The sequence below is a fragment of the Pelodiscus sinensis genome, chromosome 3 (assembly GCF_052426305.1).
Source record: "Pelodiscus sinensis isolate ZL-2025 chromosome 3, ASM5242630v1, whole genome shotgun sequence".
NCBI lineage: Eukaryota > Metazoa > Chordata > Testudines > Trionychidae > Pelodiscus > Pelodiscus sinensis.
In genome coordinates, this window is record NC_143054.1 from 45,798,161 (window position 1) to 45,811,746 (window position 13,586).

At 38.9% G+C, this 13,586-nt stretch overlaps 1 protein-coding gene across 28 annotated transcripts in view; it reads right to left on the reverse strand.

Moving 5' to 3' along the window:
• Positions 1-13,586, reverse strand: part of DST (dystonin) — a 466,993-nt gene that overhangs the window by 12,948 nt on the left and 440,459 nt on the right. For all 28 annotated transcript variants that reach the window (XM_006110983.5, XM_025182427.3, XM_075923642.2 and 25 more), the window contains 8 exons: positions 9,960-10,103; positions 7,970-8,158; positions 7,115-7,244; positions 4,708-4,871; positions 4,240-4,402; positions 1,495-1,649; positions 1,255-1,329; positions 92-109 (listed from right to left, as the gene is read on the reverse strand). In XM_006110983.5, coding sequence (XP_006111045.3) covers positions 92-109; positions 1,255-1,329; positions 1,495-1,649; positions 4,240-4,402; positions 4,708-4,871; positions 7,115-7,244; positions 7,970-8,158; positions 9,960-10,103 — 1,038 coding nt within the window. The remainder of the gene's footprint in view (positions 1-91; positions 110-1,254; positions 1,330-1,494; positions 1,650-4,239; positions 4,403-4,707; positions 4,872-7,114; positions 7,245-7,969; positions 8,159-9,959; positions 10,104-13,586) is intronic.

A 13,586-nucleotide genomic window follows, 5' to 3' on the forward strand; every position in this document is an offset into this window, starting at 1 on the left:
GGATGAAAGTATGGGAAAAGAATGCAAGCTTAAATAACTATGTGTTAGGAAAAAATATAGAAACTTCAAAACACATTCCACTGGTTTATACCTGATTTCCCAGGAAGAACTGATGAGAAATGAAAAATGGAAAAAAAACACAATTAGTTTAACAAGAAATTCTCTGTATGACTTGAGAACACATGCAAACTAACACACACAATGAAACTTCTAAACAGAGGATTTAGTTTAGAGATGTGCAGGTAATTTGCTATCCAGAGTATGAACATGGAAGGACTCATGCGTCCTTCATTGCTTTCTGTTCCTTGTTTTCCTTTTAAAATTAGCTGAAGATATTCCATAGTCTTCCTTAGCCAAGTATTGAGCACCTCATCTGAAAACATTCTGGTTATTGAACCCAAGAGTAAAAAATTACTTTCACTGTTCACATCTTTTCTGGTACCTGAACTATTTTTAGGATACCTGGCACATTTCCTGTCTAGCTACTAGATGAAGGTACAGTATGCTGGAATAAAGTAAAAAAAAAGGGGATGAGAATGATAAAATTGTTTGATCAATATATTCTAAGTACAATACAGTTCCATGTGTTTAATCTGAATCTGATTGGAAAATCCATTTTTCTCAGGTATAAAATATCAATCAGTTAACAAATGTATATTTACAGATATGCAGGACCATATATTGTTTAAATCACTTGACTATTTACATATATAAATATCTCTAAATACTGAGAAAAATGGTTTATTGTACATTCAATGGAAACTTAAATATATTATTAGTTTATATTTTCTCACACAAATTAGAATGCATCTACACAGCACCCTAAACTCGAAATAAGATATGCAATCTGTGCTATGCAAATTGCATATCTTATTTCAATTGTATTTCAAAATAGCTAATTTCAAAATTTGGTGCATCTACACAGTGCCAAATTTCGAATTAACGCACTATTTCGAGCCATCTGTTAACCATTGTGGAACGAAGGTTACAGGGAAGGAGGAATAGCATTCCTGCTATTTCAGAAAATATTTTGAAATAACCTCTGGTATCCTGAAATAGCCCCACTGTCTAGAGGTACCCTGTTCTAGACGTAACAGTGAAGCTAAAACTACATATTTCCCACTTAGACTTTGAGCAAACATAAGTATATAATAAAAGTTCCCGTACATGAATGTAGCCCAAATGCTCACAAAAGTCCTGTTGCCTTGAGAATGTTAGGACTGAAAGAAGCATAGACATATTGTGAAGACTTACCCTGTATTTGTTATCCCCAATCTGCTCCACCTGGAATCGCTTTGCACATTTACATTTTGCTACCTGCCTTGTAACCTGTCAAAACGAGAACTGGAATAATTATTCAATGCTAATGATCAGATTTCTGAAGTCTAAAGTAATTGGCAGAATTCCAAGTTACATAGGAAATAAAATAAAATAAATGTGCAATTCCAGTGGAATATATTAGTTATATGAAAACTGTAGCTATATAAAGAGTACCTCATCTTCAATTTTGTCAGCATCTGTAAGAGGCTTGTATGCATCCTTGTTTGGATGAAGTGCTGCTACAAATTCATAGTAGTCAATGTACCCATCACCATCTCTATCAAAGATATCGGCCACAGCACTCATTTCAAGTCGGCTGGTAGGGAATTCTGTAAGTTAAAAACATCACCGGGAGGCAAATGTTATAGATTTTCAATCCCATTGGAGTGATTGGATTTATCACAAATCTCAAAGATTTCTAGTCATTAATGACAGACACAAAGTATTCTCAAAGAAAACAAATGTTTGAAAAGAAGTGTTGTGTCTTAAATGCTGGTTAGATTATGGATAATCATAAAGACGTTATTTGCAGTTGGTGCAGCTGAGGTTCCCTATAGTCCTGCCCACATAACAGGGAGGAGCAGTGCGCCAAGCGCCCCCCCCCACACACCCCTGGGAGCAGCAAGAGGGAGGCAGCTGCAGCCCAAGCTGGCCCAAGCCTCCCCATCCCCGGTAACAGAGGGAGTGAGGCAGCTGCAGCCTGAGCTTCCTTGGCACCAGTAGCAGCGGCAGGAAGGTAGCCTGGACCCAAGACTCCCCACTGCCATGTGCACTGCTGAGGAGGTTCCTGCCTTCCCAGACGCCCTGGAACTTGCCTGAGCCACACTAAACATTCAACAGCAACCCCACGTGGCAGCTGGAAGCAGGGAGGGAAGGGGCAGGGCTAGCACAGCTCAGCTTTGGGTAGGCGCAGCCTTGCTTTGCCTTAAAGACCAGACGCCCATGGATTCAGTGTCTAACTGGAACAAAAAAACAAGGAGTCCTATCGCACCTTAACAATTAATAAATTTATTTGGGCATAAGCTTTCATAGGCTGGAACCCACTTTGTCAAGATGCATCTGATGAAGTGGGTTTGAGACCATGAAATCTTATGCCCCAAGAAATGTTAGTCTTTAAGATGCCACGTGACTCCTCATTGTTTTTGCCAAAACAGATGATCACAGCTACCCCTCTGTAACTGGAGCAGGCATTTGTATGATCTGCTGCTCAGAGACTAACAGAGACATCCCCATCAGGTGTTTGGAAAGGATGCAGCACAGTGCTTCTGCCTATGTGCTGCCACTTGCCTGTTCTGCCTGGTTCCAGTGTGGAGACCCATGCTCACCAGAACTCTGAGGCCAGAGGATATTCACTTACCTGTGAGTCAAACCACATGTAATGTCTTTTGTCTCATGAAAAAATTCCCCCCATCTACATTAATTATTATGGGAAAATTGGATTTGCTTAACATCGTTTCACTTAAAGTCTCATTTTCCAGGGACAGAACTACAATGGTAAGTGAGGAGTTACTGTAGTGCGTTTTGGGAGAGAAGCCCAGTACTAAATGAGCCTAGCAACAGATGGAACTAAGAAAAAGCTGTCAAATGACACACAGTTCTACTGTCTTGTAGCATGCTTGACCTCGAAACTGCAAAGAAACCCACAAATGATGTTGTTATTGCAGTGAATTTAAAGGCAAATTAAATGTTTAAAATCCAAGGCCAGTCCACTTTAGAAGCTTCTGATATTGTTTTAAAATGAAACCCTATAATCTGAAAGTCTTCTTTGTTTCAGAACTCACTGCTCACTCACAGGGAAGCAAATAAGGTATCAGAATATGTAAACATGTAGCATGACTAATCAACAGCAGTAGTGTCATAGACATTCAGCAAGTACTGATGTATACCATGCAACTTGGCACACTGGTTCCCTTTCGGAGACATCTAGTCTACCTACCACCACAGGCTCAGTTTCTAACTGAAGCAAAAACTATGAGGAGTCCTATGGCATCTTAAAGATTAATAAATTTGATTATAAACTTTTGTGGGCTGGAGCCCACTTTGTCAAGATGCATCTGATCAGCTAATGGGGTAGATCTTTCAGCTGGTAGTACATAGTGGAACTCTCTGGTCTGGAACCCTTGGGACCTGATCGATCCTGGATGAGGGATTTTGCAGGACCAGGCAAAGTCATACCTTTCTCCCAGCTACTGGCCCCTCCAGCCCTGGACTGACCACTGACTTCCCAGCCAGCTCCCTGCCACCCGCTACCAGCCCAGCTCCCCTGCCAGTCCCTCCCACTTCCCTGCTAAATGAGAAAGCCCAACTCCAACCCAGCTGCCAACCCTCACTGGGATTCTCCGGACCACAGAGTCCCAATTTGCAAAGGTTCAACGTGTAGTATCAGATCTTATCCTGTGATGTGGGCCAGTCAGGAGAAGCAGACATGATCATACACATATACAGTTTGTGGAAGTTCATTTTGACTATTTTGGGTACAAATGTATTCTTATCTCCATAAGGGCTACTATTTGTGCTGACCAGGTGCTCTCAGCAGGAACAGAACCCTGACCTTCTGATACAAAAAGCACAAGTCTCCAACACCTGAGAAAAAGGAATCGTTAGAGGTGGTAGGCTCTTATTCTTTATATGGGCCAACCACTAGAAGGAGACATAATCACACACACACTTAAGTCAGCGTATTGCATATATTGCACAGAGGAAGAAAAATCTGTGAGATAATCTGACTCGCTCAAAAAAGGAGTAGCTAAATTTTAACAATGTTTCCAAGGAAAACAATTATTGCCACTTTACCTTTATCTCAGAGAGATAATGTCTTTAAAGGTCTATTACAACACACAGTCTTACCTCAGGTACAGTATATTGCCAATGTATTAGATGCATCTCATAATCTCATCGGTAAATTAATTTTGAACTTACTTGATGAAAGAATTCCATCAATAAATTCCTGCCTTGTTATCTTTCCATCCTGATCTTTATCAATCCTCCTAAAGAAGTCCATTACTCGAGATTTCTTATGGTTCATCCATCGCATATACTTTTTCCGCCAGATATCAAAATCAAAGTTTGCAAATTCCCTCAGCTTGAGGAAAGAGAGATGAGAGAGACTTTTCAAATTTTAATAAAACATTTACAATATAAGTGAAGTCACATTGACATGTTTTTAAATAACTGGCTCTTTATAATGCCCACAGTTGTACTGGTTTGATTCTGTTTATCATTATAATAGGGCTAGCTGCTTTTTGCACATACATTTCAAAATGTTTCTATCTAACTGTACATAATATAACAAAATTGTCAGGCTGGCATTACTACACTTTGTCACAGGGCATGCAGGGTTAAACAACAATATACATTGTATATCATATATATGCTGTGTCTGCTGACCTCTTCCAGTCTATCCAAAGCATCGTTCAATTTTCTTCTTCTTTCCAAGGCCAGAAGCCAGACTTGCTGCCATTTGCTGACTAATAAGTTCACCCTTGGATTCTTGGTCTCAATTTGTGCCTGTGCTCCTGATGGATACATGCCTGTTGTTGGGGAACGTTTTCCTATTAAAAAAATACAAGTTAGCATACGCTTATTTTTCTCCAAGTCCCAACCAATTTAAAAGACAGTGTATATTTATGTGAATGATGATCAGCCTCTTTAAAAAGACTCCTTTCTGCAACAAAAAATAAGCCAAATCCTGATCCCATTTTAGTTAATGGGAGTTTTGCTTTGGCCAGTGTAAGACAACATGATGATTAAAACACCCGGCCTTCCAATACTGTCTATACCTATGAATACCAGTGAAGAAAAATGTACATAAATATTTCTACTCCAAGTCAGGTCGAAGAGAGCATTTCAGAACAAATAGCCTCATTTTGGAGATAGTGTTAGAGACAGAAAAATTTAATCCATCTCCTCACGTAAGTGTTCATGTTACATGAAACTAAGCTGCAAGACCTAGTAAAATCCATGTTGTTTCATGTATAATAGGAGAGAGGGAATTCATTAGGTGGTGCTCTTCACAACCAATCAGCACTGTATTGTGCTACTGTGCAGCTATATATTTTATCTTTTGGATGAGTCAGTATATAAAACAACAACAAACCCACCTTTACCAGCTAAAGACCATTACAAATCTCTTGGCCCTTTACACAAGAGGGGGAGTGTTGAAACACAATAGGGTTGAAAAATAAATGAATATTGTAAGTGACGTTTTCAAGGAAGCCTCAATCCAGCCTTTCATAGACTCATATATTTGGAAAAGAACTCAGGAGTAGGGATGTGAATGACTAGTCACTTCCCCACCTTGCTGCCTCTATCTGAAAGAGGCAGCAAGGTGGGAGGGAGGGCGAGGGGGGGAAGGAGAATGGGGTGCTTCAAAGCGGCAGTGCCACGTGGAGGCCAGGGCAGATCCTGGGGTCCATGCGGCACTTCCGTTTTGAAACATTACATGTAGCCCAGGGCCAACTGGGGAGTCCATGCTCCCTGCAGCACTGGCCCCGTGCTCCCCTGCAGCACTTTCGCCTTTGAAAAGTGAAAGTCGATAAGGGTGCCTCACTTCAAAAGCGGAGGCGCCCTTATGGACTAATCGAATAGTCGATGCAAATTGCATAGACTATTCAACTAGCTGATTAATCTAAATTTAACATCCCTACTCAGGAGGTCATCGAGTCCCTTGCTAAAAGCAGGACCAATCCCAACTAAACCATCCCATCCAGGGCTTAAAAACCTCTAGAGATGGAGATTCCACCACCTCCCTAGGTAACCTATTCCAGTATTTCACCACCCTCATAGTGAAATATTTTTTCCTAATATTCAACCTAGACCTACTCCACTGCAACTTGAGAACATTGCTCCTTGTTCTTCTCATCTGTCACTACTGAGGACAGTCTCTCTCCATCCTCTTTGGAACCTCCCTTCAGGAAGTTGAAGGCTGCTATCAAATCCCCCCTCACTCTTCTCTTCCATAGACTAAATAAGCCCAAATGCCTCAGTCTCCCCACATGAGTCATTTTTGTTGGCTTCAGTTGGACTCTCTCCAATGCATCCACATCCTTTCTGTAACGGGGAGCCCAAAATTGGATTCAATATTTCAGATGTGGCCTCACCAGAGCTGTATAAAGGGGAATAATAATCATTTCAATTTTGTTTCCACAATTTTGCATGCAAAATGATTAGCACTCCCCAAATGGTCATATGCTGGCAAATAATTGGCATATACATACTCTTTGCAAGTATTAGTTCTATATTTAAGTTAACAAAAATCGACTATTAGCACAGGACAACACAGTACACACAAAACCCTACATATCTAAAATTAGCATCAGATCATGAAAATCAGCAGAAATGTGAAGAAATAAAGCATTAATACTAGAATGTGTTATTATTTTTATCAATAAAAATCAGTTTTCTGCTATTATTCTGGTAAAGAAATATGTTTCCACTATGTGAGAATTGAAAGTTACACTAGTCATTTATGAAGGCTTAACGGTATTCAAGACTTATTAAAGATAAATTAAAATAATTTACTCTGTATTTTGGGAAGGAATTAGTAGAAATTAAATTACAGTAGATGTTATGTTTGCCTTGTACATATTGGCACAATTAATTAAAATTGTGTTACCAAGCAGATACATTATTCTCCATGAAAAACATACAACAAAGTAGTTAGAGAAATCAGTGGAGGAATAATTTCACCTTGTTTTTACTAGACTGTTCTGATAGTAATGATACCCAATTGTATTAGTTTACAATTATATTGGAAGAACAATGTACGGCATACCCAAGAGATTCTATTACTTACTTCCTGATCTCCCTTTATCCAGCACGGGAATATGAGACTGTATTAGAGTGGGTTCAGTTGCTTTCCTTTTGTAGATCTTTGTGACTTTATCCACATCAGGTTGTTTTCTAGTCATTTCCTCCATAAATGTCTGCAATTAAATGGTAGCTGCTTTAATTATCAATGCTCAAGAGCAACTGGCAAGAAAGACAAAGAAAACAGAATACAAAGTACCAGAGGGGGCAACTACTTGTCAGGAAAATTACAGCAGGAGACACATTAAATATAAAATAGTTTCCAGCTAAGAGATATCACCTATATGAACATCTACCTACTTTATGGAAGAGCTGCTAAAGGAAATCTACATTTAAAAATGCAAAGCCATGGTGCACTATGGTGTGATGTGCAAGAGATGGTGAATTCAAGAGCAGCCCTGGGTCCTTTGCCATCCAGATTAACAGACACAGCTCAGAGGAGAGTCAATTATGATCTGACATGATGCCAGGATGGCCACTTGCTGCACACGCAGGTCCCTGAGCCATTGCATAAAACGTGGTTTGAAATTCACTTAGCAAAGCAGACAATGATACGTTGGCTCTGGGCAGCAGCACTGCCTGATACTTCAGGTGTTTTTCAATGATCAGTGTCCTTGTTCCTAACAAGCTGGTACGTTTTTAAAAGACTGTTGTATTTTCATTTGTTTGCTTTGCTTGAGCAAGTCTGGAAGCAGTCATAGGGATAGTGAATACGCAATTGGGTCTCTGGAAATATACTGTAAATAACTAGAATAGGCTCATGTTTGATTATATAGCAAATCTAAGATACACATGTCCATACAAAATCTTTAAGACGTGTTTCACATTTTGCATGCCTTACCTGATGTTCAGCTATGAGAGCTTTAACACCCTCGATTTCTTGGGGAATGACCTCTTTATCTTTTTCACTAAGAGTAGTCTCTGCCCACTGCAACCAGGACAACAAGGCTTCCAACAATTCCTGCTTAGCAATAACTCCAGCCAGGGCACCTGCCAATCTCTGCTGATGTTGCTTTGCCCATGCTAATACCTTGATAAAAAGTCAAAACATGAATATTTCCACACCTGATGTGTTTCTTTTGAAAGTACCCACTTGCTCCTATTCCAGAGCTCCCTCCCTCCCTTCCTGATTTAAACACATGTCAAGGTTATCAGAGGTTCTGAGCACCTGGAGTTCTTAGCTCAACCACATTTAATTATAAGCATTAACCGTTAGGCCTGTTTAAATTTCCACAACAGTGTCCTCTTGCAGCAAACTAAGCACTTAATCCTACTCACATGAATAGTTCTACTGAGAACACTGGAAAGAATAGGATAAGTGGGTCAGGTATATAATCAAGTCCCCATTTCTGGAAGCTGTATTTGGCTATTATTTGTTTCCTTTAAACTATAAACACAGACACAAAACTGCACCTACAGAACATGAGCATGTGTTCTCCATAGCATGCCCATTAGGGCTTGACAACATGGCACTGCAGTCCAGACTACAAAAGTATGAACTGTAGAAGTTTTTTAATGTGTTGCCCTTCAGCTATCCTGTTTAGACCCTACTGGAGTGAACTAAAAGCTACCTAGCTCATGTTATTACAGTCCCTTTTTTGTGGCAGATAGAAGCTGGTGAACAATTTGGAAATCACCACTAGGGCATTTTAAGAATATTTTGGAATCTACTAGCCTCTAACTGGATTATTATCGAGCAACAACTACAGACTACTTTGTATACTCCCTCCTGATTTTTAAAGCAATATACAGCAAAACTATTATCCAACATTCAGTTAACCAGAAAGCTCAATTAAACAGCATTCCTGATATCTCCCAATACAAATCTTCCATCTAGTAACCTGGATTGGTACACTGCCCAACATGTTATACAAATGCATATTCTGCATTTTACTTTTACACAGAAGACAAGTAAGCAAGCAAGTTGAAATCAGGGATTTATTCAAAAAAGCAGCTTCCAAAGTGAAGGGTCATTACAGACCAAGATCATAGCTATGGATGGGCCTGAGTGGGCCATAATCTACCTACTTATATACAGGCTTACCCAAACTGGAGCCACTTATATACAGGCTCACCTCCGAATACACAGGCTGGGAATCCTCACCTCACCTAGGTATCTGTCAGTCTGGCCACATGCTGCCGGTGCCACATGCTGCTGCCCCCTAGCACTAGCCCCATGGTTAGGGGAGTGATGTGACCAGATAGGCAGACACCTAGCTGGGGTTAGTAGTGGGGGTAGAGCTTAAGCCCCCGTGGGGCCTCTTCTGCCCCAATGGTGCAACCTGCAGTCTGTATGCCTCAGGTGACTGCTGAGTAGTCAAGGTATGTGGGGTAAGGCAGATTCCCTATCCCTCCTGCCTCCTCTTGCCAGGGCACTCGATCTCTCCCCTTTCTTCTCCTCTCTCCAGAACATCAATCCCTCCAACCCCCATATCCTTCCTGCCTCCTCCTCCACCTTCCCCCAAGCTCCAGATCCCTCCTACACTGCTTCCATCTCCACAGGGCCCCAGGTCCCTCCTACACATCTGAACCTTCCTGCCCCAGATACTATAAATTTGCTGGAGAGAAATAGGAGGTGGTATTTCCTTACCAAAAAAAAAAAAAAAAAAAAAAAAAAAAAAAGTCTGACCATCTCCTGTAGTTTTTCTTTTACTTCTCAAAAACAGAATAAAACTTGGCCTCTTCACATCTGCTAGCGTAGGTATTTAAAATAGTTTTGTCATCAACAGCTGGATCATTTCCTCCAACAAAGCAGTCTTGTTAATTTCCAGCTATGTTCTAAACTATCAAAGAATGCCTGTTACAATGGAGGTTGCATGAGACATACTGACCTCTTCAAATCTGGCTCTGATGATTGTTATCCAGTGCTTAATGGTAGTGATGGAGTCTGGGTGGCAGATAGCCAGGATGGCTTCTCCCATACCTGCTGATTTATTTAGTTCTGCCTTTTTGTCTTCCAGCTTCCTCATGAATTCCTAAAGTAGAAACAATGCTTTCAGTTAGATGCTGGCACCAGTTGAAAGAAAAAGCTGAGTAACTTCAATGAGTGTTGTCCAAATCTGAAAGATTAAAGTCCTCCACTGGATCATTCACAGTCCAAACCGATTCAGTGGGCAGAGTGGGAAAAAGTAGGACAAGAGACAAGTTCAATTCTTATAAGAAAAGTTTAGAGAGACAAGGTGGGTGAGGTAATATGTTTCACTTGGTCAACCTTTGTTACTGAAAGAGACAAGCTTTTGGGCGATGAGGTATTGTTCTTCTGATCTGGGAAATTGATGACATGTTCAAATTATGAGCCAGGAAGTTTAAATTCATAACTTTGCTGGACATTAAAAATCCTGACCTATTAAAGACACTGGATTTATGGTTTATTATCACAATGGTGTAATTGTGAAATAACCCATTAACGCCCCTCTTTTTCCTATGAGTGCAAGGGCGTTAATGGGTTATTTCACCTTGAATGGTCCATTAGAAGACATGCTAATGACTTGTGCTAAACTTTCTATTTGATCTCTTATTTAGCTGTGTGATAGAGATGCAGCCGTTGTTAGTCTGGTCTAGCTGAAACAAAAGACAGGAGTATGCAGCACTTTGAAGACTAACAAGAGGATTTATTACTCATCACCTAATAAACCATCTTGTTAGTCTTTAAAGGGCTGAATACTCCTGTCTTTTATTTAGTTGTGGCACTCTGAGCACCTTTCCCAGACCTGAAGAAGAGCTCTATGGAGCTCTAAAGCTTGTCTCCCACACCATCAGAAGCTGATCCAATAAAAGATATTACCTCACCCATCTTGTCTCTCTAATATGCTGGAACTAATAAGGCTACAAAAATACCACATCCAAAAAAAAGTTAAAAACATTTTAAAAACTTATTCCATATAAAGAATTAAATTAAGATTTCAAATATACAACATGAGCTGATGAGGCTTGTCATTGACCGGACAAAGTCATTTTGCATAGATTACACTTATAGGAAAGTTCAAGAAATTAAATCTATGTACTAGAATTTGTATTAATGTGCTTGCAAAAGGGAAGTAAAAGAACAGTTTTAAATTGGTAGGATTTCAACTTCAAACATTATTAATTCTATTGAAAAATACTGCACATAGTAAATTTGAATCAGAAACTCATAAAGCTTCCACTACTGTTCCTGTAACTAATTTGAATTATTTTGTGATTTGTAACAGTAAACATTTTCTTTGCACTGAAATGACAGTTGAGTAGGTGACTTGATTTTAATTTTGCTAGCAAATATTTTTATGAACTCTAATCTTAATAGTCATGACTTTTTCTGATGAAAAGCAAAAATAATTATTTAAACATTTCACTCAGCATATTCTAGTGAAAAAATTAGTGCATTCAGCTAATTTAAGTGGCAGGATTATTTTTAAAAATTTGGTATCTGTAGGCAATTATTAATTTTGACTTTATTTTGCAGAAACAAATCCACAAAATCACTCTTCAAAATATATAATAGATATTAGCTTGTAACTCTTTAATACTGCAAACATGTTACACATGCTTGTAATATACATGATCCTATTAAAAAATTATACCAGTCTCTAAAATACTGCACATCAAATATGCTGCAGTTGGAGCTGCTAGTAGAAAATTTTCTGAGAACCTAGCTTGTTTATCAATGCTAATCCTACAATATACCAAGCCGTAAGATCTGGAACAGATGCTGACAGCACTATAAACAACTAGTCAGCAAAACTGGATGGGAATTTTCCAGGCAAAAAATTTTCGAATGGAAATGTTTCTGTCTGCAGGGAGAAAAATGAAATTGACATGAGCTTCCTGGTTGGCACTTCTCTGAGCTGCAGTTGGGCTAAGTAGATGCCAGAGGAGCTGGGCACCCTGGATACATGCATACCATACAGTATCTCCAGCAGATAGATGAGTGCTCAGGTTCCAACAGGTTCTCATCAATTTATAATTATCTCCTAAAAACCGGAGATTGTGTAGACAGACTTGATTTGGGGGCAAAGTAGGAAGCGTCTGAATCTGAATTAGGTTAAATTAGAGTATGAGACTGAATCAAGGTTATGATTCCTGTTGGTGGTGTTAAAGTCCCATGAGCCATTCTTGCAATTTTAGCTCAAAATGGTTTCTGTACACATATAGTATATTTTAACATTTGTTATACAGAGCAACTAGAAGCATTGGTTAGAATCAGGCAGAATAATGACAAGCATAATAAAAATTTCACTATACACAAACTTCAATAAATCTCTAAATCTAAACTGTGGTCTGTAAAAGCCTAGATGTTTGAGGTAATGATCTTACCCAAATTGTGCTGAACTCTGGTGGTTTATTTTTTGCGCACATACTCAGACACTTTTACTAGAGAGAGGGTGTAACCAAATTCGTATATTTTACTACCTAAGGTAGTGCATTAACCTACTGTACCGCTTAGTCCACAGAGACTCTGAGGGTATGTCTACACTGCAAAGTTTTTTTTTCAGAAAAAACAGTTGTTTTTCTGAAAAAAACTTCACGTACATCCACACTGTTCTTTCGACAGAAAGTTGAAAGAATGGAGCGGTTTTTCCAACATTGGTAAACCTCTTTCTATGAGGAAGAAGTCTTTTTCCGAAAGAGCCTTTTTGAAAAAAGGCATGTGTGGATGGGGAAGAGAATTTTTTTTCTAAAGAAGAGGCTTCCAGGAAAAAGCACAGGTGTCCTAGTGGCCACTCCCATCCATAGTAATCACAATTTAAGTGTGAAATAGCATCCAATCAATGTGGACGCTCTCTTTCAAAAGGAGTTTTTCTAGACGATCTCTTCCGGAAAAGCTTCTTCTGAAAGAAGCCTGCAGTCTTGACATAGCCTGAATGGTAAAAAAATTAAACTGTCTAAGACATGTAGCATTCATTAAATCATATTTAGTTTTCAAGAAAAGCTAAGTACTGGGATATAAAAATGAACCCTTGCGGTTAAATTATCAAAAATTAAAAGCTTTCAATATATGGCTTGATACAAATGTATTAAAATCATTTTATAGGAATTATAAAATGAACTGTGAATAAAGGGCATATTTAACATTTACCTCAATATTGCAATCATTATAATCTAATAAGTGATTTGGGATAATATTATAGCAACATAGATGGAAGAGACAGTGTTTTACATTCATGTAATATACCACACCTTTCATATTTTTTCCTAAGAACTTCACATGTACATTGGAGACATCACGGTCATTATCAAATTAATAAATGAATAACATGAGTGGTAAAGCCCTGCTAATGATGTTCAAATAAATTCCATTAGATACAAGTTTCAAAAGCAAGTCATTCTTTGCAATATTAATTAGAACAACACACATACTAAAGTTTTTCTGGAGGGGCGATGGACATAAGTATTTATGTACATATTTGCAAGTTACATCATCACAAATAGATAGTAATTAAAAGGTTGAAATCTTTAAACTCTCAGTAAAATACTATCTA